General features: G+C 40.7%; 1 protein-coding gene across 3 annotated transcripts in view; it reads left to right on the top strand.

Moving 5' to 3' along the window:
• Positions 1–26,186, top strand: part of PTPRN2 (protein tyrosine phosphatase receptor type N2) — a 1,080,816-nt gene that overhangs the window by 452,431 nt on the left and 602,199 nt on the right. For all 3 annotated transcript variants that reach the window (XM_050942222.1, XM_050942220.1, XM_050942221.1), the window contains exon 9: positions 409–800. In XM_050942222.1, coding sequence (XP_050798179.1) covers positions 409–800 — 392 coding nt within the window. The remainder of the gene's footprint in view (positions 1–408; positions 801–26,186) is intronic.

Genomic DNA, 26,186 nt, shown 5'->3' with positions numbered 1-26,186 from the left:
ATCTTTTTTTGCCATATTCTCCCAATTCTATTCTAAGATGTCTCAGAGAACAAAGGTTGTCAAGCTGAAAAGAGACGTTTCATTTTGAAACAGTGTAAGTCCTATAGTTAAGTTAACACTTGAGTCTGACCTTGCATATAAATCTTGTAACAATATAGACCCTCTCACAATATAGTGGAAGCTTTCAGGATTCTTTTCATATTGTGCTATAGTTTTATTTTCATGATGTAAATATATTTACATATACTCTTTCTTCATATAAACAAATCCTGCATACACTTATTTGCATGAGTAGTCCCAATTACATGAGTAAGGGTTTGCAGGATTGGGTCCAGGCATTGTATGTGATAAGTAGACCCATACCTCCATCTGTTTAATGTTACAAAGAGCTCTGTTCTTTTAATACAGGAGAACAATTTGGGTGTAAAACGAATGGACTTCTCAAATGAGAACGCATTAACAGAAAATCTGCCAAATAAGCCTACTTCTGAAGACTCCTTTAAGACTGAAACCAAAAAATCAGAAGACTCAGATTCTTCTTCTTCCTCAGAAGAAGAAATAAAGGTTGGTGTTGAAAATGTAAAGAGTGAGACTTTCTCAAGGGAACTGGCAGCTGAGAAGAAAACTGAATCTGAACCTGACACTAAAGAGCTGACTAAGATCCACTACTGGATTAAGAATTCTTTGATGCGGGATGAAAGTGCCTATGAAGAACCTCAAAAAAAGACGGGAGAAGGCCTACAGCTAGAAGTGAAGTCTTCTGAGGAGAAGGAATATGGCTATATTGTGACAGAGAAAGAGTAAGTGTAGTAGCAAACTTGAATTGCATTTTTTAAAATGGGGAAATGTAGACTGGTTGTAACTGATGAACTATGAATGTAAAAGAGGAAGATGCTATTTACTGTGCCACTTTTTGACACATCAGAAGCACTTTGTTGGCAGCCAGCTCAGTCCTTTGATGGAAATATAAGAGAGTAGAGCTGCCATTCTGTCTGTGTAGAAGATATACAATATGTAGGCCGTTTGCTTACTTTTCACTTGGTCCTCTGATGTCCGCATGATCTGCACAATATGTCAGTCAGTGTATTTATGGTTAAGGATGTGTGCTTTAAATATTTGACTTCAAAGTAGTCTAAATATCAATGCCTGAGTCATTCTTCAGAAAAATGATACACAGTAACAAAGCACAATATTTCCTCTGTGGTTCCATTTTGATCTGAAAATAGCACAATCCAAACATCATGTACAAAGCTAGCTGAGAATGAAAGACCTAATGATTTCAGGTCATGTAACTAATGAATTTGACATTTAATACTATACTTCAAAAAGACAGCACTTTTTTTTTCCCGATGTGAAACACAGTGCTTTAAAGAGGAGAAAAACATTTAGAAGTTTAAAGTTTAGACTTTTCTTGTTTTACTTATTTCTTGACTAAAAAGTTTGTTAGTGGCCTCCCTCAAGTGGTGTTGAAAATGATTAACTTCTAGGGTATAGGGGACAAATCTATGTTCAGCACCATTACAGAAAGTATGACTGAGACATCTGTAATGATGCTGAAAATGGGTTTATCCCCTCCATATGAGCAGTTAAACCATTGTCTACAACAGCTGAGGAAGGGCTGGGAGGGGACCCATTGCTGACAACCACTGCCAGCAATCTGTTATTTTCCTAGTGTAGATAGGGCCCTAGATAGCAATTGGACAGTATGTGACAGAGAAGCACAAGGACAGTTTCCCTAAGGGTTTGAACAGAGTTGTTTTTCTTGAATTTTGGTGCATTCGATTTTTTGCTTTTGGGGGTTAGGCAGGTAGGGAGTGGTTGGTAACTATTTCTGCCTGGAAGTGGTGATACATTAAAAAAATTATACATTTCAACAACTGTCATCTTTTCATGTCTTTAGTACCTTTGCTATTGTAGTAAGTTCTCGCAGTATAAATCTTGGAATGATTGTAATGAACTACTAGTAACAAACACCATTGCCATGTTTTGAAAATGTAACAATATCCTCTACAATGGGATATCGCCGTAAGTATGTGTTAGGTTGGCATATATTCATACCTAGAGGGAGACATTGGCACTATAGCTAAAAAAATATTTAATCTACCTGCTTATCTGTACTACAAGTGGAAAAATGATTGGGTCCCATACAAGTTCAGAAAATCTATTTTACATTTTACCCATTATCCTTTGTATGCATGCTTGTTTTATTTTTCTTTTAAAGTTTCCATTGAACTCTGAAACATTTAAACATTAAAAATGGTAAAATATATATATATAATATAATAGGGTTCAAGAGCAGGGTTGAAATTTAAAGCCTATTTCTAATATGTCTGCATTTTGAAGCAATGTGCAACATGCAGCAGCTTTCCTGAATACTTTGCAGTTAGGACATTCATGGTTACAAAGCTAATATTAAGATTTAATTTATTTATCCCAGTAATAATTTGTACACAGTGCCTAAGTTTAGAATATTATATTATATAGTTTTTTCTTCTTCTCCCACGTAAAAGTATACATTGACATTCTTAATATGTCAGGTTTTTTTAATTAGCCAAACTGTTTTGTAATAATGAAGCTTCATTTTTACAGCTGAAACCAGTAGTCAGCTGGCAAAAAATGAAAAAACTCCTATGTATTTATACATTGGGGATGTCAGCTTAAGTTTTTTTACATTCTGATCTCAAAATGCAACTGAAAAGATTGCCCTCAGTGGTATAGTTGACAGATGTCAGAGGTGATTCATTCACTATTAGATTCTCAGGCTTCTTTGGCTTTGCAAGTGTGACCCAAGGAGATATTTAAGATTGTGGCATTGAACTCCTCAGATGACAGCTTTTAATTGTGCCACAAAGCAGAGATAATATTTCCATGTAATTCTTAAAGAAAAGATTTGTGATAGTTTAAAGACTTGTCATAATGGCAACCTGGTTGTCACTAGCAAGAACAATAGGTCACTCCTGCTGTTTCGTCTAGTGACCTTTCAGATGCTTAGAGCAGTACAATCCATACAAACCGTACTATCCATCTGGGCTAATCTTAGGAACAAATTGACAGTTTGTGTAGGCAATTGTCTAGAAAATCCTTTTGGGTGCTGCTTCAGCACTTTATTATGGTGAGAAACCAATCAAAATGGGTTATTTCCTTTATTTACCGTTTGTCCCCTTTAAAAAAAATTGGAACTACTTCTGTAAATGCTTTTTTTGTATGGGATTTGTCCTTCCTGGAAGTGTAACTCTTTCTGCTAATTGTAGACAAATTTACAAGAAGAAAAATAAGTTAAAGGAAGTTATTTTATTTTATATGTTTTTAAGTTTGATGCTATAATTATAAAAAATTCTCATATTATGACATGGATGCTTGGATAGGGACTCCAAAATTAAGGATAAAAAAGGATTTTGCCTTTGAGAGGGCCATTAAAAGCCCTCTTTTTCCCTTCTATTCAAAAATGGAAAATTTCTTCTTAACAGAAAAGGAAAATGCCAAAATAAAGTGCATTTTAACATACAGTTCCCTGAGAAGGAGAACGAAAGCTACATATCTTTTAGCCTGTGGGAGTGTGCATTGGGTTGGGGACTAGGAGACAATGACCACCATTTTTTTTAATGAGTGCCTAAAGATAGGCTCCTACAGCCATTTTTAGGCATTCAGCAATAGGACTGGTTGGGATTTTTTTTTTAACAAGATAGTTTTCCATTAGAAAATGCTGGATTGTCAAAATTAAAACTTTTCATGAGAACATACCAGTTTTGACAAAACTTTCCTTAGGTGCCCAGTGGGATTTCTGGTCAAAATGAGAGAGCCATCCAAGAATAATCAATAATTTGGCGAAAACGAGAGAGTAAGGACTTTGAACCTAGGTCTCATACATCCCAGGAGTGTGCCCTAATCACTGAGCTAATGGCTATTCTGGCAATGGGAGGTGTGGTCTTTCTCGCTCTGTTTTTTTCACAAAACACTTCAAAGGGTCTCAGTTCCATACTCATATAAAACAGGACAAATTCTGAAATCTCGAAAAATTTACAAAAGAAATTGTTTCCCATCCAGCTCAACTCATCCACTTCCGTTTAAGTGATTGCAAGATGCTGTATGCTCAGTAGTTTGGATTATCAGTCTTTGTACAAGTTCGGACGTATGCTAACTTTGAACACCCATTTTTTAAAATACTGGTCCATGAGTTCAAATCTCAACTCTTCTGCAGATTGGCTTTAATAATTCTGTGTGCTTCACAGCCTTTATTATTAAGCCAGGCATTAGGTGTCATTTGCCCCATGATTCTGGGAGATTGCACAAGATTACTCTGAGAATAGATATCATCTATTCGTCATCAGAAGACCACCATGATGGATATCCCCTTCCCATATTGAAAAAGCACAACCCCATCCCCAGAACCTAGAGGCAAAAAAAGCACAGAGTTATTACAGAAGGATAGTAGGTAATCATCAGACATATGTGAATGGTATGTATACTGCATATAACCCTTCTACCAGGTGATGCTGGGTCCAATATCTAGAGGTTCCTCTTAACAAGACAAAGCCCCCACCAGTAAACTGGAAAACCTCCACTTGCCCCCACTAAGAGCCAATGCATTCCCACTCACAATGACTGAGTCTGTGTAACAAAAGAAAGCTCTTAATAAGAGTGAAAGGGAACCCAGCATTAATTTGGGAAAACATTGCAACAATGACTTGAAAGTACAAAACCAATAAGTGAAACACCCACCCCACAGTGTCTTAGGAAGTGTCCTTTTTCTCGGTATCCCACCTTATGGTGTGAACACCCCAGAGACAAGTTTCTCTTTAACATGCCGCTCCCCTTTTTCCTCCACTCCACCCCACTCCAGTTTGTTATCCAAGGTCAGCAACGTCCCTACAGTCCAGGGATCATAGAATCATAGACTTTAAGGTCAGAAGGGAGCATTATAATCGTCTAGTCTGACCTCCTGCACAACATAGGCCACAGAATCTCATCCACCCACTCCTGTATCAAACCCCTAACCCGTGTCTGAGCTACTGAAGTCCTCAAATTGTGGTTTAAAGACTTCAAGGTACAGAGAATCCTCCAGTAAGTGACCTATACCCCATGCTGCAGAGGAAGGCAAAAAAACCCCAGGGCCTCTGCCAATCTGCCCTGGAGGAAAATTCCTTCCTGACCCCAAATATGGCGTTCAGCTAAACCCTGAGCATGTGGGCAAGACTCACCAGCCAGACACCCAGGAAAGAATTCTCTGTAGTAACTCAGATCACACCCCATCTAACATCCCATCACAGGCCATTAGGCATATTTACCCTTAGTAGGCAAAGATCAATTAATTTCCAAAATTAGGCTGTCCCATCATACCATCCCCTCCATAAACTTATCAAGCTTAGTCTTGAAGCCAGATATGTCTTTTGCCCCCACTGCTCCCCTTGGAAGGCTGTTCCAGAACTTCACTCTTCTGATGGTTAGAAACTTTCATCTAATTTCAAGTCTAAACATCCTGATGGCCCGTTTATATCCATTTGTTCTCGTGTCCACACTGGTACTGAGCTTAAATAATTCCTCTACCTCCCTGGTATTTATCCCTCTGTTATATTTATAGAGAGCAATCATATCTCCCCTCAGCCTTCTTTTGATTAGGCTAAACAAGCCAAGCTCTTTGAGTCTCCTTTCATAAGACAAGTTTTCCATTCCTTGGATCACCCTAGTAGTCCTTTTCTGTACCTGTCCCAATTTGAATTCATCCTTCTTAAACATGGGAGACCAGAACTGCACACAATATGCCAGATGAGGTCTCACCAGTGCCTTGTATAACGGTACTAACACCTCCTTATCTCTACTGGAAATAACTTGCCTGATGCATCCCAAGACCGCATTAGCTTTTTTCACGGCCATGTCACATTGGCGGCTCATAGTCATCCTATGATTGACCAATACTCAGAGGTCCTTCTCCTCCTCTGTTACTTCCAACTGATGCGTCCCCAGCTTATAATAAAAATTCTTGTTATTAATCCCTAAATGCATGACCTTGCACTTTTCACTATTACATTTCATCCTATTACTATTACTCTAGTTTACAAGGTCATCGAGATCTTCCTGTATGATATCCAGGTCCTTCTCTGTGTTGACAATACCTCCCAGCTTTGTGTCAGCCGCAAACTTTAGGCAAAAAAGCACAGAGTTATTAAAGAAGGATTTCTTTTTAACTCTTTCTGTCTCCAATTCATCCCATATGCCTGAAGATACAGCACATGACATTTTATCATGTTGACATGTATGTTTACTGCTTGTTCCTGGTCATCAGATCTGTATATTGTCAGATGGAGCATACGCTCTTGAGTTTGTGTCTGCCATGACTAAGTGGCACTCATGTTGGAACTCCAGGGGCACATCATACGTCTGTATTTTCAAAAGTAGATTCTGTATCCTTGGAGGTGCTTCTCCGAGTCCCTGTTTGTGTAATGCAATCAGTGGATTGTGATCAGTTTCTGCTTTGAAACTGAAGATAAAGAAAGTAGTGACATCTTGTACATCTATATGCCAGGCCTAGTGTCTCATTTTTAATTTGTATATACATCTTCTGTGTGGCTGCCATAGCCCTATATGCATACAAGACTGGAAACCAGTCAGTTACAAGACACTTTACTAATATGGCTCCCAGCCTTATTTTTGAGACATGTGTGAAGAGTTTGATATCTGTAAGTCGGTCAAAAAATTGCAGCCCTGGAGCTGATGTCAGAATGTGCTTTAAGTCCATTGAACTCTCTTTTATGCTCTGGTGTCCAGGCCCATTCCGTGACCTTGTGGAGGTGATGTCTTAGGTGGGTTGTATGAGCTGTATAGCTAGGTATGAATTTGCTGACATAATTCAAAATGACTAGCAGCCCTTGAATTCCCTTTTTATGTTCAGATTTCAGCATGTTCAGTATTGCTTAAATCTTTGATTCATCAGGAAAGATTCTCTTTGGGGTCAGTCTGTCTCACAAGTATGTTATTTCTATTGTTTGAAATTGAGATTTGGCCTTATTCAGTTTAAGGCTATACATTCTCACAATTTCCAGTACTCTCCTCAGTCATTCCTGATGTTCAGTGGGGGTGGGGTGAGGGGCGTTGAGCCTAAGGCTGGCAGTACCACCTAGTGAAGATATTCTGGACTCTGTAGTCCAGTGGCAAGAATCAGTGACTGCTTTGCCTAGTGGCTGAAGTCAATGGCTGTGTCTCCCAATGGCAAGAAGCAATGGCCATGTTGCCTAATGGCTGTAGCTGTTGGCTCAGTTGCTCAATGGCAAGAGTCAATGGCTTCTTTGCCTAGCAGCTGGAGTCAGTGACTGTGTTACCCAATGGCAAGAGTCAGTGCCCGGAGGTAGAGGTACTTGGCTCTCCCTGCTCCACCGGGTTGCAGCCCAGTGCCCACAGAAACAATAATTCAAAACGTACGGCCTACGGGGCAGGTACCCTTATGCATGCTCCCTGGGACACTTCCTACCCCAACTTCAGTTCCCCTACTGGTGCCACTGGTCTGTCTTGGGATCCCCCTTGGAGTTCTCTCAGGCCGTTTTCCAGACGGTCTCTCCTATCAGCGGCAGCTCACTGTCATCAGCCTCCATGGCTGAAGGGCCTGTGTCGGCTTGCATGTAAGGCCTAGTCCCGGCAGTTTGGAGCCTCAGCAGCTTCTCTGGAGGAGGCTGCAACACCCAAATGCTCTCCTGCTCTGTCTGGCCAGACTGAGCTGAGCTTCTCCGTTTTTTGCTCTGCCACCACTGTGAACCCAGCAGGGGTGGTTGGACAAGGCCTCCTGTGTCCAGAACAACTCCTTAACCCTTTCTTCACCAGGGTGGGGTTTGTACACTCTGTCACACATCAATGTACACTTTCACACCTTCTGCTATCATCCGGCTCATTGTGCAGTGATATACTTTTGGAGCTGAATATATTCCAAAAGGCAGTCTTGGGAAGCAGTATCTGTCAAATATTATGTTGAAAAATGCAGATCTTAGGGGTCTGTGTCCAAAGAGAATCTGTCAAAAGCCTGCTAATGCATCTGATTTGCATACAAAATTTGGCTCCTACCACCTTGGACAATAGGTCGGTTCTTGTGGACATGTGGAAGTGTTCTCTTGTTATGTTTTTGTTCAGCTCCTTAAGGTCCATACACAGGCCATAGTCCCCCATCTTACTAAGCAGTGATCCCCATTGTTTGGTTCTTTTATTCTCTAAATGATACCGTTTGCCATCATGTTTTTCAGCAACGCTTCTAGCCTCTTTCTTAAGGCTTGTGGAACATTTCGTGTGGCAGATACCATCCGTTCTGCATCTTCTCGTAACAATATTTTGTATGTTAGTGGGAGGCACCCATTTCCTGTGAATACATCTTCATATGATGTTGTTAATTCTTTCATATTTGGTTTTATCTTGTGTTTCTGTCTCTCTATGGTAGACATCCTCTTAAGAAGACCAAGCACCTCACATGTGTATAGGTCCAAGTCTGGCTGCTTGCCTCTGTATACCACTACAAACCCTTGTTTTGTCATTTTCCATTTGTATTTAAGTGTCAGTATGCACTCTCCCAATACTGGAATTGTACCTCTATTATAGTATTTTGCAGACACTTTTTACTCTTCCACTTTTAGGTACTCCTTACATCTGTCTCTTTCAGTTTCTGTTACTACTTTTACTTGTGCTCCAACATCTATCTTTTATGTGATGTAAGTACCATTTGGGCACATTTAATCAGCCAATCTTTTGAGTTTTCAGCCTCCTGCATTATTTTGCTTATGAACAACTCTTTCTCTTCAACTGAGGTATCCCTTTCTGCACTTAACACATGTACTTCCCTGCTTCCTCTGTTTATTTTTGCATAATAGTTGGATTTATTGTAGTTTCCACATATTTGCCTGAATGCTGGGTATTTCCTACACTTAGACTGGTTACCCTATCACTGGCACTATTTCCTGCTTTCTATGTTTCTGTACTTGGTCAACTTAATTCCTGTGAATTTTTCCCTTGCTGTCTTAGCTATGGTACTGACATCCATGTTCTCTGGCCTTTGTGTAGGCTTTTTATTTGTATTTCTGTTTGTTCTGCTGCTTAACATATACATCTTGCCCTTTCTAGCGTCAGCTCCAGCTCCCTTAGTAACCGTGCATGGACTTTTATACACCCAGGAAAATCTGATCTCTAATGAGCTAGTCTTTTACTAGTCCATATTCACAGGACACAATTTTCGTTTTAAGTCTGTGACAATCTCCTTGGTTGTTTCCCTTTCATTCTATGTTCTCAACCTGAACATATATCTCTCATAAGTAACATTTTTCTAGGGACACAATGTCCTCTATTATGTTCATTATTTCTGTAACTCTTTCTTCTCTTTCCCCACCATTATCCGTATGGAGTGCATTATATACAACTAGAGCTTCTGTGCTTGCCACAGTTAAGAGCCGGGCAATATTTTGCTCATCCTACAGTTATTTGCCCCTGTGGCTTTCATATAAAGTACAAATTACTGTATGAACTTTTTCCAGACATATTCAGCATTTCCACTGTTTCTTAGGGATGGTGGAGAATTGCTTGCAACTACACAGTGCTGCAGCAGCCATTTTAGTGTTACTTCTCACTGGGTCTTCAAGCATGCTGTGCCTTCCAGTCCTGGTACCATGTATTGTCTTACTCATGAGTAGACTGGTGTCAAGACAAACCCTTTTTTATTAACAGAATCTATGTAGAGCAATAAGATGATAAACTTCCTACTGCTCTGTATACCTATTGAGGTTCTGGTGATGCACATCTAATGGTCCCTCCCCCCAGCCTAAAAGGAGGAGCTGCCAGACCCAGGTCTCAATTAAATATGGTAGACAACCAATGAAATGACGTGGACAGGAGTGAGGGTCACAGAGTCAAAAGCAGGGATCCAGAGAAGAACGCTGAGCAGAGAACTCGTACGGCATCCACTGCTCCTTGAAGGCGTCCAGGGAGCCAGTGGGCATAGCTCAGAGGAATTTTGCCTGGAGATGTGACCGAAAGGAGGATAGGAAATAGGCCCCATGGTCACAGAGCACCTTCACATGTATCTGCAGCCTGCAACTGCCCTATCCTATGCTTCTTTATTCCAGCCCCAGCAGGAAGTGTATCACAAGAAACCAAAGACTGCATCTAGAGTGTACAGGAAGTGTGGCATCTCTGCACTTACTGAAGGACTAACTCTAGTGCAGATTTGCTCTTGGAAGGGCTTAACTATGGGAAGGAGAGTTGTTTGGTTTCTATGCCTGTCCAGTTTCTGGAGTCTCTGCTGAGTGCCAGGGCGGTGCAAGGATGTTTCGCCCCAGAGGCGAAACTTCCACCTTGCGCTCCCCACCACACCTCCCCCCCCCATGGCAGCTCCCTCCCTCTGCCCTGAGGCACCCCCGCCCCGCGGCAGCTCCCCACCCTCCACCCTGAGGCACCCCCCCTGCCCCATCTTACCCCTGCTACGAGCACAAGCACCCCGAGCAAGCCATCGCTGCTTCACTTCTCCTGCCTCCCAGGCTTGCGGCGCCTAAGCTGATTGGCGCCGCAAGCCTGGGAGGCAGGAGAAGTGAAGCAGCTCACCCCTGCCCTGCCTCCTCCCCGAGCACACTGTCGCTGCTTCGCTTCTCCCATCTCCCAGGCTTGCAGCACCAATCAGCTTAGGCGCCGCAAGCCTGGGTGGCAGGAGAAGTGAAGCAGTCACGGCGTGCTTGGGGAGGAGGCGGGGCAGGGGTGAGCTGGGGCAGGGAGTTCCCCTGTGTGCCGCCCCACCCCCCCTTACTTACTGCAGGCGGCCCTCCCCGTGCTCCCCTGCCCCAGCTCCCTCCGCCTAAATGCCGGCGGCGACCGGGGTGGCCGAAGATCTGGCCGCCATGGTCGCTGCTGAAGAAAATGGCGCGCCCCCAAATCCTAGTGCCCTAGGCAACCGCCTAAGTCACCTAAATGGTTGCACTGGCCCTGCTGAGTGCCAGATCCTTCTTTTGTGGTGTAGATACCTACACACTAAAAGCTGGAGTGAAATCAACTCATTTCATATACAGGAGACCACTTAACAGCCATTAGAGGGTAAAATTTTCACAACTCATCTTTGTTGGACTAGAACCAGCCATCTACAGTTATGAGGCATAGTATTCCAATCCCAGTCTTTTGAGCCAAATAAATGTGTCTCCTCAGGAAATTAATTCAGAGAAATCAGAGTGTAATTTGTTAACATTATGAAGATGAGGGACTAAGTCTTAAAAATAACATCATTTGCGTAATTCAACAGCTTCTCAAGTTTTACCTGGTGAGAATTTTTTTTATGTTTCTTTAGTTCATTCTTTCCTTGGATGATAGTGATTAAGTTCATTTTTCAGGTGGACTTCGTACTGTTTTCCCCCGTTTTTCTTTATGTGAACACTTAAATTGTCACCCTATCACAAGCAAGACACACTCTAGCACAGTAATGGTAACTGAAACCCAGATTCACTGTGGAAGAGTGTGTTAAAATATGCATAATAATATAATAGTTACATGTATTCAGTGAACAACTGTTTCCAAGATTTTTAGTCAAATAATTATGTTTTATAGTAGGGAAAATCCTCTGCCACCTCTATCATTCAGTTTTAAATCCACCCTGAAATATTTTGGTAGTTTGTCATCTAAATCTTAAAATAGAAGATGCCACAATTATGCAAGAGATGGATGACTGTGCTTAGGGTATTCCCAGTTCCAGAAAACATGTTTCTGCCAGTGACAAAATGAACGTGTGGGTTCCCTTCTCCCCTTTCTTTTGTTAACCATACCATTACATTAGATAGCACTAGCATATGTTTGAAATGAATATACCACAAGTACAGGCTGGTTTGGTGTTGCATTTCCATAATAACTCTGGAGAGCTTATCCTTCTCCACTTCTGCATTACTGTTACCTTTCCATGATATAGTAATCTCCATTGACCTTCATAGTCTGACCACTGAAATTGATTTTTGCAAAGTGTCATCTGCGTTATAAATTGGTCTGGACTTGAATCTGTCTGAATTAAGAGGTTTAAATTTCACACCTACTGGTGATGGGAAAGGAGGGAACAGAAAAAGTGCGAAGTGGAAATTTGCTGTATTGTCGAAACAGAAGTAAGTTTAAGAATGTTCAATATCCTAATCAAGTGTGAGCGGAAACAAGAATGGAGAAAACTGTAGCTAGATGCAGTAAGTTGAAGTAAAAAGAACGAGGAGTACTTGTGGCACCTTAGAGACTAACAGATTTATTTGAGTATAAGCTATATCACTACAAACATTTTTTTCTCCTGATAATAGCCCACCTTAATTGATTAGTCTCATTAGAGTTGGTATGGCAACACCCATTTTTTCATGTTCTCTGTGGGTATATATATCTTCCTACTGTATTTTCCACTGCATGCATCTGATGAAGTGGATTTTAGCCCATGAAAGCTTATGCTCATATACGTTTGTTAGTCTCTAAGGTGCCACAAGTACCCGTTCGTTTTGCTGATACAGACTAACATGGCTATCACTCTGAAGTAAGTTGAAGTGTTTTTTTTTAAATCATTGCTTCTAGGATTGTTGTGATATTAGGCAGTTCCCATAAGATTTTCATAGAAGAGCCATACCCAGATATGTCTCAGTTACCACACACCTACACAAATCAGACTAAATGTGAGTCATGTGGCTTTTTTGCTCTAAAAATTAAAATGTATCATAGTTTAACCAAAGTGGTGTACAAATCATATAAAGGTCTCTTAAAAATACTAACCTGAATTACATTCCTGCTTTGATTTTTTATGGGTATCAAGCTGAGTGTTTTAAGAGATGGGAAATTAAGTGAAAGAAAGCTACATTGAGACATTACTGAAAGGCTAACCTAAACTAAGAAAGGTGAGGAAGGAGTGTCATGGCACCATGCACCTGTTGCTTGTGTGTCCAGACATTCCATCTAGAGCTGGGTGAATAGCAGATACTTGAGTTCACTGGTAAGTCTGAAGAATTTGGAGGGTGAGGGGAGAATAGTTTCAGGTTAAATAAAAAATGAAATTTTTGATTAATCAAAAGTTGAAAAAAATAATTTCTGGTTCAGTGAAACATTTAGTTTGACTCAAAAAGTCCTTTTTAACTTAAAAATCTCAGTTTCATTTAAAAAATGTTGACATTAAACATTTTTTACTTTTTCAGAATTTCTACATGAACAATTTGATGAAACTGAAATGAATTCACAGAATGTTTTGATGTAGCTGAATATGCATTTTTTGCTAAAAAGTGTTTTGGATGAAAAAATGTTCTCTCTTTTAATTCAACACAGACTATTCTCTGATTATGCATAGGAGCATCACCAATGAGAAAGATAAGATAAAATCATTTTCTGTCAGGACTGTCTTGGCTTAGGCTCAAATTTCATTTCATGTCAACACTGTGAATTACCTTGACTGAAATCACCATACCCAATAGTCACTGTTCCACCATAGACTTCCTGTGTGACTTTAAACTCTTGGATTTACGGTATGTCTACACTTAAAACTAGAGCAGTGCTGCTGTAGTGCGTCAGAGTAGATGCTATTATCTATGCCAATAGTAAGGGTTCTCCTGTCTGCATAGGTAATCCATCTCCCCTAACAGAATTTTTCCATCGACCTAGTGCTGGCTACAGTGGAGGTTAGCTTGGCTTAAGTATGCCATTCAAGGGTGTGGATTTTTTCACACCCCTGAGTGACATAGTTAAGCTGACATAATTTTCTAGTATAGACCAGCCCTTAGTCTCTCTCTACCTCAGTTCCACATCTCTTAAACGGGGACCGTGCTACTCCTTTACATTACAGAGGTGTTGTGAGGATAAATACATTACAAACTATGAGGTGCTGAGATACTACGGTAATGGGGACCTTATAACTATCTTGGATGGATGACTAGATACCCCACAAAGTGCACACAGATATACACACAGATGCACATGCACACTATATATCTATGATGCATGCAAAAAGGAGGGGAGCTGGATTCAATATGGACATAGTTTATTATGGAGGTATCAGTAACTACTCCATAGTTCAGGTTGCATTGAGATTTTCACATAAATCAAGATTCAAGCAGCCTTTGCAGATGACAATTAGTAGTAGTAGCTTTCGCAGAGGAAACATTTTTAAACTGCCTTTTAAAAAATGTTTCTGTGAGAATCTGATTATTTTTCTGCCTCCCTGTAGCTACAGAACCACTGTCACCACAAACTCTGAAATTCACACACATCCAGTCTCATAGGATCTCAAGGATGGGCCATTTTTCAAATTTTTCTGCTTGTAGAAAGAAGAGTTCCTCTTATTCCTCACTCACTTAATGTATCTCCAAAAAAAATGCCAGTTGAATTTCCCAAATCGACTGACATTTTCTAATGCTGCCTCCCTAACTTTCCTGCCCTGTCTCCTACCCTGGCTTCCAGCTACAGCTATTACCAGCCCCTTACCCTACACCTACCTCTGTGCTCCAGCCACTGATTCACTGTTACAGAACAATCTTCTTCAGCAGGACCAAGTCCAAGTCCAAAGGTCTGCTAAGGTCCATCCGAATGGGCCTCCCTCCTGATGAGCTATAGGAGGCCCTCCACAGAGAGAAGCTGTTTTTGAAGCAAAGCTGCAGATTGTACTACTAATCTCAAATACAACAGGAGGTGAAAGGGGTGCTCTTCATAATGACTATTAAGGAAAATTAGTCGCAGAATAAGGGGCACGGTGTTGCATTGGATTAAGATCTGGATGAGTGTAAGAGACAATGAATCATCATGAACTTCTGCTTTTCCAAATGTAGAGAGGTCAACAGAGAGGAAGAGGTGGTTGTTAGGGAGAACTAGGGTGGATTTAGAAAAATCCCAGGTGGCTTTAAATACATTGAGGGATTAAGGAGCGCAGTGGCAGATGAAATTCATCTTGGATAAGTGCAACAGAATAATATACACTAGCAAAAACAGGCTTTATATAAAAAAATCTGTTTAAAAAACCTCTCATACACTGGGCTCTGGGAACTTTTGCGGAGTTATTTCAATTTGCTTAATGTAGATATCTGCTGTCTGTGATGTAGTTACAAAAGTAGTCAATAAGCAAACAAAATGCAGTTATAAAAACAAGTAGTATATTTATGCATATCAGTAGAGGGACAGAAAATCATAACATAAATTGTAACAGTTGTAACCCTGTCCAGTTCTGGTTGCTTCAATTAAGAAAGATAAAGTTGAGATCAAAGAGGAACAGAGAAATAGGAATGTGGATGAGGTGTATTGTGGCACAAATTTTCAAACTTAAAGACTTCAGATATATAAAAAAATGTTATAAAGAGGTCAGTGATCAGTTGTTCACGTCTGCTGGGTGCAAGCCAAGAAGTAATCTGTGCAATTTGGAGGATGAGAGATTTAGGTTACATATTAGGAAAAACTTTCTAACTATAAGGATAGTTAAGCTCTGGAACAGGTTACCCAAGAAGGTTGTGGAATCCCCATCACTGAAGGGTTTTAAGGATAGTATTGACAAACATCTGTCAGGGATGGTAGATGTACTTAATTCTTCCTCGGTGTGGTGGGATAGACTACAATGACCTCTTGGGGTCCCTTCCAGTCCTACATTTCTGTGATTCTATGCCTTAGGCACCTAAAGCCTTACTCAGGTACCAAAATAAGAGGCCTTATTTTCAGCTGTGTAGACCACCCACAACCCTTTTTCAGAATACAGATTGGCCTGATAAAATATCAGTGAGGTCAAGAGTCCAGCAGGATTTTTATAAATTGATTAAACATTTTTATGGCTAATGAGAATATCCATAATCACACAAGGTAGGATTATAGAATTAGTAATTACATTTATTTATCTTTGAAGGGAACAGAAACCCTTATGCCTCAGGGAGTAAGGCTACAACTGATTGATTTCTTCACTTCATCTCATCTCTGGATGGAGTAGAGAGGTTGTGGTGGGGGCGCAGGTCCCCACACAGAGGGGCCCAATGCTGGTGCAAATTAAGGATGTATGGGGCAGCACTAATTTATGCTACTAGCATGAAGTGTCAGGGTGCCAGGGCTAGCTGTACCTTAAACCCTTCCCTACCAGTCCCTCTGAGTGTACCCCCTCACATGTTAGGCCTTGTGCCCTGTCTTTTCTCCCAATCTTAGATAGGACCTTAGGCTACAGCCCCTTGAGCACCAACCTTGATTAATCAGCAGGCCTGCATTCAGCACCTGCAAGTCTTCCCTAGAGGAGCTGTGACCAGTGGCTAAGGCAGTGATCAGACAGCTTTCTTAAAATCTTTCTTTAAACTTAGTAGGAGCATAGCAAAGCCTAAGAGAAAATAGAGGATTTTAAAACAACAAAGGCCTGTACTGATGTATATATTACTTACAGTCTTCCTGTCTCTTGGCTGGTCCCTCTTTACTCCAAACCCTTGGTGTCTGGGGTGTGTGTCTTTGAGAACCGCTTCTCATGAGCAACTCCAAGTCATCACCCTCTCCCTTCCTTAAGAATATTGCTTTTCTCTCCCCAGAGCCCTTTGTCTTGCTTTCAGGGCTTTTTGGTTCTCCTGTGTTCCCTTCTGATCCTACCTATACAAACTGGTCCATTGAGCTCAGTAGGGGATTAGAGGTGGGACATCAAAGCAAATGGGTCTTATATTGTCCCACAAGAGTGGTAAATGGGTGGCTGTCTGAAGCTATTGTGTAGGTGGAGCCAACCTCTGCTTGAATTAATCCCTTCTGTTCATATAAAAAACATGATGACAAACAGATGGGACATATAATATTCATAAGTTTTTACAGAGCAGCTCAAAATCTATCCCATAAATTACCTCAAGATCCAATGCCCACTTCCTGGCCTTGCCAAGCCCTATGCCTGGAATGCAACATTCTCTCGGTGCAACATTACACTGGGGACAGCTTGTGCAAGAAGTGTCGGAGTGGCAAGATATCTGCCAGCAGAGTATCCAGCTCTGGTATGCTTATGCAGCACGAAATGGCCTTAGCAGACAGGAGAATCTGGCCCTCAGTTTTGTTTAATCAGTAACGTGGCCTCTAGAAACAAAATAATGTCCTATTTTTCTTGCATCTTTCCTATCCTTTATTTTTAAAACAACTTTTCCATACACTTTTCCAGACCCGTATTTTATACTGAGATTTTCTAATTTTGGCTTAGCTTTCACCCTTCTAAGAAAAGAGTCTTTTGAAGTAGGTTTTATGTCATTGCAAGGAGACACCATTGCAAAATAACAATGAAATTTTATGTATTTCAGATTATAAAATGCACCTGTCTTTAAAATTCAGTCTTTAAAAATGAACAGGAAAAAAATTGACCCAAATCAGCACTAAAACATTCTCTAATATTGGTCTGTCTTGTCCTAACTCGCTCAGCCAGCCTCTACTGAAGAAGCCTGGACAAATGTATAAGCTTCACAATGTGTACAGAGGATAATCAAAATTAGGGTCTGTCAGACTAAGCTGGAGAGTAAATTCCAGAGGCAAGGACCCACCACTGGAAACATCCTGACTAGTTCATTAATGATCTGGAGGATGGCATGGACTGCACTCTCAGCAAATTTGCAGATTACACTAAACTGGGAGGAGTAGTAGAAAAACTGGAGGGTAGGGATAGGATGCAGAGGCACCTAGACAAATTGGAGGATTGGGCCAAAGAAAACCTGATGAGGTTCAACAAGGACAAGTGCAGAGTCCTGCACTTAGGATGGAAGAATCCCATGCACTGCTACAGACTAGGGACCGAATGGCTAGGCAGCAGTTCTGCAACAAAAGACCTAGGGATTACAGTGGATGAGAAGCTGGGTATGAGTCAACACTGTGTCCTTGTTGTCAAGAAGGCTAATGGCATTTTGGACTGTATAAGTAGGGGCAGTCCCAGCAAATCGAGGGATGTGATCATTCCCCTCTATTCAACATTGATGAGGCCTCATCTGGAGTACTGTGTCCAGTTTTGGGCCCCACACTACAAGAAGGATGTGGAAAAATTGGAAAGAGTCCAGCAGAGGGCAACAAAAATGATTAGGGGGCTGGAGCACATGACTTATGAAGAGAGACTGAGGGAACTGGGATTGTTTAGTCTGCAGAAGAGAAAAATAAGGCGGGATTTGATAGCTGCTTTCAACTACCTGAAAGGGGGTTCCAAAGAGGGTGGATCTAGACTGTTCTCAGTGGTACCAGGTGACAGAACAAGGAGTTGCAGTGGGGGAGGTTAAGGCTGGATATTAGGGAAAAAAATTTTCACTAGGAGGGTGGTGAAACACTGGAATGGTTTACCTAGGGAGGTGGTGGAATCTCCTTCCTTAGAGGTTGTTAAGGTCAGGCTTGAAAAAGCCCTGGCTGGGATGATTTAGTTGGTAATTGGTCCTGCTTTGAGCAGGGTGTTGGACTAGATGAGCTCCTGAGGTCCCTTCCAACTCTGATATTCTATGATTCTATGATAGTGCTGGGTGGGAAATGGTTCTTCCAACCCACAGATATTTTCAAGATTTAAAGTAATTTCCCATTCCATATTGAGACAAACCTGAGACCTTTCAATGTTTTCCACTAAACGAGAGAGAAAGAGAGCGCATGAGAACACACCCGTTCATACAGTGTACCCTAGATAGCCAATAGGCTGGTGGTTAGGGCAGCCACCGGAGATGTGGGTTCAAGTCCATATTCTAAATCAAACAGGCATGTGAACTGTGGTCTCTCTCTGCAGTGAGTGGAGAGTGTCTCTCTCTCTTTTTCCCCTCCGTCATGGAAATAAAAAACCTTCCCAATGAATCTGAATTGAGTTGAATCTGATCCTTTCCTGAGAAAATATTTGTTTTGGACAAATCTGCATTTCTCAATGAAAAAATGTGTCTCAGAAAAATTCCCAACCAGCTCTAATCCAGACCCTGGATGAGCACAACCAGTGACTGTTAATTTGAGTGTCCCAAATGGAATATTATTGTTATCGCTTGAGCTGCTTGGGTAAAACACAAAGAGGAAGAGGATTGCTAAGGTATCCGTGACCCAAGCTATAAAGGACTTTATATATCCCTACCACCATCTTCACCTGGAAGCTGTTTACCTTTAATCTCAAATTATTCCCTATATGATACTTTCATTGCATGGTGTTCTTATATGTATAATAGTGATTGGTTACTTAAAGTAACCATGCAACAAGTTTTGCATGTGGAGCTTTTATTTGGCAATGCATCATTTTTTTACATTGTTATCCATGTGGAAAATAAACAATTGTTCCATTAAGATTCTTTCCAAGATTTCAGTTGAAAATACTGAATGCTAAATCTGAGAATTTAGTTAAGATTTCACTGGGGATTAGACAGACATTTAGGTTTAAGGAGTGTAATTCCTAATGTCAGGCTTATTTCTGTGCTCTAGGTTATTCCTCTTTTTTTAGAAAATGATTCACGTGAACTAATCTGACAGAACTGAATGGATATCCATTACTGTGCTGCACTATGTTTCTTAAGAATGTATTGTAAGGGCAGTGCATACAGTTTGGGAAGGACAGTACATAATTTGAACAATGGCACATGGGGATTTTAAGGCTCAGTAAGTGGTTTTTGGAACACACTCGGCAGCTCTGAGAAGGAAAAACGAATGAGAGCAACTGCTTGTGAGGCTGACAACCTTACTGTGAGACACATATTGCTCTCTTTGGACTAGAGCAGGACTGGCAAGTATTAACAATCAAGCCATCTGTAGAACTAGATCAAAACTTTTCTCCAAAAATGGACCAGTTTATGGGATCATTTTCACAAGAGTTTTGGGAAATGCAGAAAATATCCTTTTCCTCTCTGCTTTTTCCTTCTCCTTTGCCATTACCCAGTAGCTTTTATTAGTAACTGAGTGCCAGTCTGTGCTCGGCTGAGGGAACTGCCATGCTGCTCAGTGCCTTTCCCTGCAGGACACATCCTGCTGCTTTTTATTGTATAGTCTTCCTGTTCTCTGACCAGAAATTGCAAACATACCCTTGAACATATAATCATTAGATCCAGGCCAGAGAGATGTAATCTATCTTCTTCAAAGTAGCCTCTGCATAGTCCCACTTATGGGTGCACTGCCGAGCTTTGGGATCTTATAGAAATGTCCATTAGAATGTCACAACACCAAATACGTAATTAAGGCACCAAGCTGAACTAGGACTTGGATCAGCATCCGGCTTTCATCTCTGACTCCATTACTTAAAGAACAGAGAAGATTTTGTAATGTTAAAAAAAAATTTCATTTTTTCAAGCCACAGCTTACTTGCTGGCTGCCTCTACAGCATGCGCCCCACATCTGACCCAAGGGAATGTGTACAATCCTTGTGGACTGCCATGAATGCTGCTCTTTACTCTTGTGACCACTGCAGAGCTGACAGATCTGAGAGAACGGGAACTGGGTTGTATTCCCCATTCAGCCTCAACTGAATAATGTTCTAAATTCCTCTTAAGCTATGTCTGCGCTCTCACTTTTGTTGGTAAAACTTTTGTCAGTCAGGGGTGTGAAAAAACCCATCCCTGACCAACATCCCTGGTTGCCAGAAGCTGGGAATGAGCAATAGGGGATGGATCACTCGATGATTACCTGCTCTGTTCATTCCCTCTGGGGCACCTGGCACTGGCCACTGACAGAAGACAGGATACTGGGCTAGATGGACCTTTGGTCTCACCCAGTATGACCGTTCTTATGTTCTTAACATAAACTTCACCAACAAAAGTGCCAGTGTGGACAGCGCTAAACTGGCGGAAGATGCTTTCCCGCTGACATAACTACTGCCGCTCATTTGGGGTGCTTTAATTATGCCAACTGGAGACCTCTCTCCCCTTGGCATAGAGCAGCTACACAGGAGACCGTACAGCAGCATAGCTGCAGTGGTACAGCTGTGCCATTGTAAGGTCTTTAGTGTAGACATAGCCTCAATTACATGTGTGTAATCCCACTGAAGGCGGGGTGGGGTGTTGCATAGATAACACGAGGACATCATTTGGCTAGCAAAACCCTTATTTCTTGTGCTGGTGTGTGAGAAGGAAATGGCCTGGTGTGACTGTGAGACACTTGCAAAACCAGAGGTCAGGAAAAAACATTTTTTTCTTGTAAATTGAGCAGATTAGATGTGGAAGTCATTGACGGATAATGACAATGAAACTCTATGATGCCCTTTCAGGCATAGAACTGCTCATTAAAAATCAAGTTCTAACAGCGAGGGCTCTGTGTAAACGATTGCAATGTAGCGAGTGGTTGGTGTGTTTGCTGTGGTCTCTGTTTTTTCTCTCATTTCAGTGTTCAATACATTGTGTGGCAAAATTTCAAAATATGGTTGCCTAATGTTAGATTCCTTAATCCATATTCAGGCATCTAAATAGGTGGCCTGATTTTTAAAACCGACTGCAGCTCCCATGAAAAGTTTCTGCGGTTTTGATCAGGTCTTTTTCTAATTAAAATAGCATGACAGCCTGATCCTGCTGTCCTTACTCAGACAAACCTGCTGGTGAAGTCAATGGGAGTTAATTAAAGTAAGTATTAATTTTTCCTGAGCAAGTCATTCTGGATTGGGCCCTTGATTTTTAAAATGACAAATGGGGATAGGGAAGTTTCTGCAAAGGGAGCTGTGATTAAGTCATGGTGCCAAATGATGCCACTGCAGTCTTGGTTTCAGCAAAGAAGCCATTTCATCTGAGGGGATAATGTAACACCATCATATAATGTTTGCTATTTTAAATAGAAAAATGAGTCTCATGATGCAGCAGGTGCTGCTATATGCCAGAGTTGTTCGCCTAATGATGTGAGGCTGGGAAGTGAGGTACAATAAAGAAAGCGGTGAAAGATTTTGGAGAGTGAAGACTCAGAACCTGATTTTAAAAGCGTATAATGTATAGCTATTTAACCCACCAGTAAAATGTATGTATATCCTTTTGCTCTTTATAACTTCATTGTTGTTAGCCCTTTAAACAAAGTACATTTTACAAATGATCGGAGATAGACTGTATAAGAACACTGACATTGGTTCAGTATACTTTTTTTGTTAGCTCTGTGACCTTTCAATTGAAAAATAATGTTTAAATTGCTCATGACAGAAAGAGAAGGTGTTAGAGGATAATCTGATGGAAGTAAGGTGCTTTGTTTCAATAATGAAACACTGGTTTACACAGTAATGACCCTTAGGCAGGAGGGGGAATGTATTTTAAGAAAATGGATGGTGATTTTTAGAGTTATTTATTAAGCATACTACAAAATGCAGAATGGCTTTATATATAGCGAGCTATAAAATTTTTACAGTATAGCATAGTCAATAGTTGTGATTTATTCTCCTGCACTTTGCTTGCTCTCAAATCAGCCTTATGGCGCAGCCTATATAGTTGCAGATGACACCAAGCTGAAAGGTGTCAAAGATAAAATTAATTTTATTTTTGACACTTTCCAGCTTGGTGTCATCTGCAACTATATAGGTGTTCTTATATATATAAGCAGAATGGTATGTGGGGTTGGCTCTCGAACAAGAGGCCTTGTGTACACTAGAGCAGGGGTGGGCAATCTGCGGCTCATGGGCTGCACACAGCCCATCAGAGTAATCTGTTGGTGGGGCCGTCCAGACAATTTGTTTACATTTGCATGGCTGCTGGCAGCTCCCAGTGGCTGCGGTTCACTGTTCCTGGGTTGCTGCACATTAAGCTCAATATTTCTTCTTCTGCCTTAATTGGATATGGAGAAGAATTGATCACTCTCCTTTTTTATAACAATCTTAAATGTATTTGAACACTTATCAGCTTCCGACCCCCTAGTCTTTTCTTTTTTAAGACTTAATATGCCCTATTTTAAAAAACTTTTTCTCATAGGTCATTTATATAATTTCTGTTGCTCTCTTCTGGACTCTCTAAAATTTGTCCACATCTTTTCTAAAATATGGTGTCCAGAACTGGACACGGTACTCCAGCGGAGGCCTCACAGGTGTCGAGTAGAGCGGGACAATTACCACCCATGTATTACATTCAACACTTCTTGTTAATACAGCCCAGAATGATATTGGCATTTTTGTACCTGCATCACATTGTTGACTCATTTTCAATTTGTGATCCACTATAACTCCCACCTCGCTAGTTATTCACCAGTTTGTAGTTGTGCATTTGATTGTTCCTTCCTAAGTGAAGTACTTTACACTTATCTTTATTTAATTTCATTCTGTTGAATTCAGACCAATACTCCAATTTGTCAAGGTTGTTTTGAATTCTAATCCCGTCCTCCAAAGTGATTTCAACCCCTCCCAGCATGGTATCATCTTCAGATTGTATAAACACATTCTCTGATCCATTATCCAAGTCATAAATGAAAGCATTGAATAGTACCAGATGCAAGATTCACCCCTGTGGGATACCACTAGATACGTCCTCCTGGTTTGACAGTGAACCATTGACAATTACTATTTGAGTACAGTCTTTCAACCAGTTGTGCACCCACCTTATAGCAATTTCATCTAGATCATGTTTCCTTTATTTGCTTATGAGACTGTTGTGTGGGGAACTGTATCAAAAGCCTTACTAAAGTTAAGATATATCACATCTACCCCCTGTCCACTAGGTCAGTTACCCTGTCAAAGAAGGAAATAAGGTTGGATTGGCATGATTTGTTCTGTACAAATCCATGCTGGCTATTCCTTATAATCCTATTATCCTCTTGGTGCTTATAAATGGATTGTTTAATAATTTGTTCCAGTATCTTTCCAGGTATCCAAGTTAGGCTGATTGGTCTATAATTTTCTGAATCCTCTTTGTTCCTCTTTTTAAAGTATTACTCTTCTCCAGTCCTCTTTCCTTGCACTTTGTATGTACTGGCTATTATAGTAAAAGTCTACTTCCTGATACCAATCATCCCCCTAAATGTAAACCAGCATCTTTGGGAGGAAATGATCTAATTAACACGTAAGCCCCTGAGTCACTGTAACAATCTACTTTCATGGTTATCTGTAAATAGTCAGAGTTCTATCCACTGTCAATTCTTGGAAGGTAAGGTGAGGGTTTTTTTATGGATAATCCATGGTACTTTTTTTTTTCTTGCAGAAGTGCTTATATTCTTTACTTTACTTTTACAGAGGAACATCTCTGCCTTTTTCATACAGAAGAACTCTAAGTTTATATGGTACCCTGAGGTGGTACCTCTGTCTGTGTGACAGGATGTCCCTTGAGCATTTTGGGTTAAGACTGTAGGAATATGAAGAGAAGCTGAGTAATTCTATCCTAACCAAAGTCCAAATGAGATATCCTGTTATTTAAATAGACATACCCTCGGGGCTCTGTATGCAAAACACTGTAAAATAAATAAATAAAAATGCTCATTGCAGCCCAGTAGACAATACATAAAATGATGATGATTGATAAAAACTTGCAGGTAGAATCTTTCATTGAAATAAGTAAGAAACAATAAAGTAAATCCTAGAAAATCTTTCTTTTTCTTTTTTTCCTTCTTGGCCTACATAAAGAAATCACCTTTAAGAGCATGCTTTTTTTTCTCTATTCCCCCTCACCCCACAAAGCCTTGAAGTAAAAATGTAGGGCCTGATCCTCTTCTCACTTGACTCTACTGCACTGGCTTCACTAGAATTGTTTCTGATTTACACCAGCATAAATGAGCTGACACTCATGCTTGTAAAATTTCATTATATGAACATTGGGGTTTAACAATGTTGAAAAGCACTGTTTAATCAAAAGCCATATGAACATAACAGTCACATTGGGTCAGACCAAAGGTCCATCTTGCCCAGTATCCTTTCTTCCAACAGTGGCCAATGCCAGGTGCCCCAGAGGGAATGAACAGAGCAGGTAATCATCAAGTGATCCATCCCCTGTTGTCCATTCACAGCTTCTGGCAAACAGAGGCTAGGGACACCATCCCTGTCCATCCTGGCTATTAGCCATTGATGGACCTATCCTCCATGAATCTATATAGTTCTTTGTTTAACCCTGTTATAGTCTTGGCCTTCACAACATCCTCTGACAAGGAGTTCCACAGGTTGACTGTGCATTGTGTGAAAAAATACTTCCTTTTATAGATTCATAGATTCATAGACTCTAGGACTGGAAGGGACCTTGAGAGATCATCGAGTCCAGTCCCCTGCCCTCATGGCAGGAACAAATACTGTCTAGACCATCCCTGATAAACATTTATCTAACCTACTCTTAAATATCTCCAGAGATGGAGATTCCACAACCTCCCTAGGCAATTTATTCCAGTGTTTAACTACCCTGACAGTTAGGAACTTTTTCCTAATGTCCAACCTAAATCTCCCTTGCTGCAGTTTAAGCCCATTGCTTCTTGTTCTATCATTAGAGGCTAAGGTGACTAAGTTTTCTCCCTCCTCCTGATGACACCCTTTTAGTTACCTGAAAACTGCTATCATGTCCCCTCTCAGTCTTCTCTTTTCCAAACTAAACAAACCCAATTCTTTCAGCCTTCCTTCATAAGTCATGTTCTCAAGACCTTTAATCATTCTTGTTGCTCTTCTCTGAACCCTCTCCAATTTCTCCACATCTTTCTTGAAATGTTGTTTGTTTTAAACATGCTGGTGACCCCTAGTTCTTGTGTTATGAGAATAAATAACACTTCCTTATTTACTTTCTCCGCACCAGTCATGATTTTATAGACCTCTATCATATCCCCTCTTAGTTGTCTCTTTTCTAGGCGGAAAAGTCTATCTTATTAATGTCTCTTCATATGGCAGCCGTTCCATACCCCTAATCATTTTTGTTGCCCTTTTCTGAACATTTTCCTATTCCAATGTATCTTTTTTGAGATGGGGTGACCACATCTGCATGCAGTATTCTAGATGTGGGCATACCATGGATTTCTGTAGAGACAATATGATATTTTCTGTCTTATTATCTATCCCTTTCTCCATAAGAACAGGAGTACTTGTGGTACCTTAGAGACGAAACCATATGCTCAAATTAATTTTTTAGTCTCTCAGGTGTCACAAGTACTCCTGTTCTTTTTGTGGATACAGACTAACACGGCTGCTACTCTGAACCCTTTCTCAATGATTCCCACCATTCTGTTTGCTTCTTTGACTGCTGCTGCACATCGAGTGGATGTTTTCAGAGAACTATCCACAATGACTCCAAGATCTCTTTCTTGAGTGGTAACAGCCAATTTAGACCCCGTCATTTTATATGTATAGTTGGGATTATGATTATGTGCATTACTTTGCATTTATCGACATTGAATTTCATCTGCCATTTTGTTGCCCAGTCACC

This window comes from Gopherus flavomarginatus, chromosome 2, assembly GCF_025201925.1.
Source record: "Gopherus flavomarginatus isolate rGopFla2 chromosome 2, rGopFla2.mat.asm, whole genome shotgun sequence".
In the NCBI taxonomy this organism is placed as follows: Eukaryota; Metazoa; Chordata; order Testudines; family Testudinidae; genus Gopherus; species Gopherus flavomarginatus.
This window is presented reverse-complemented; position numbering and strand designations above follow the sequence as displayed.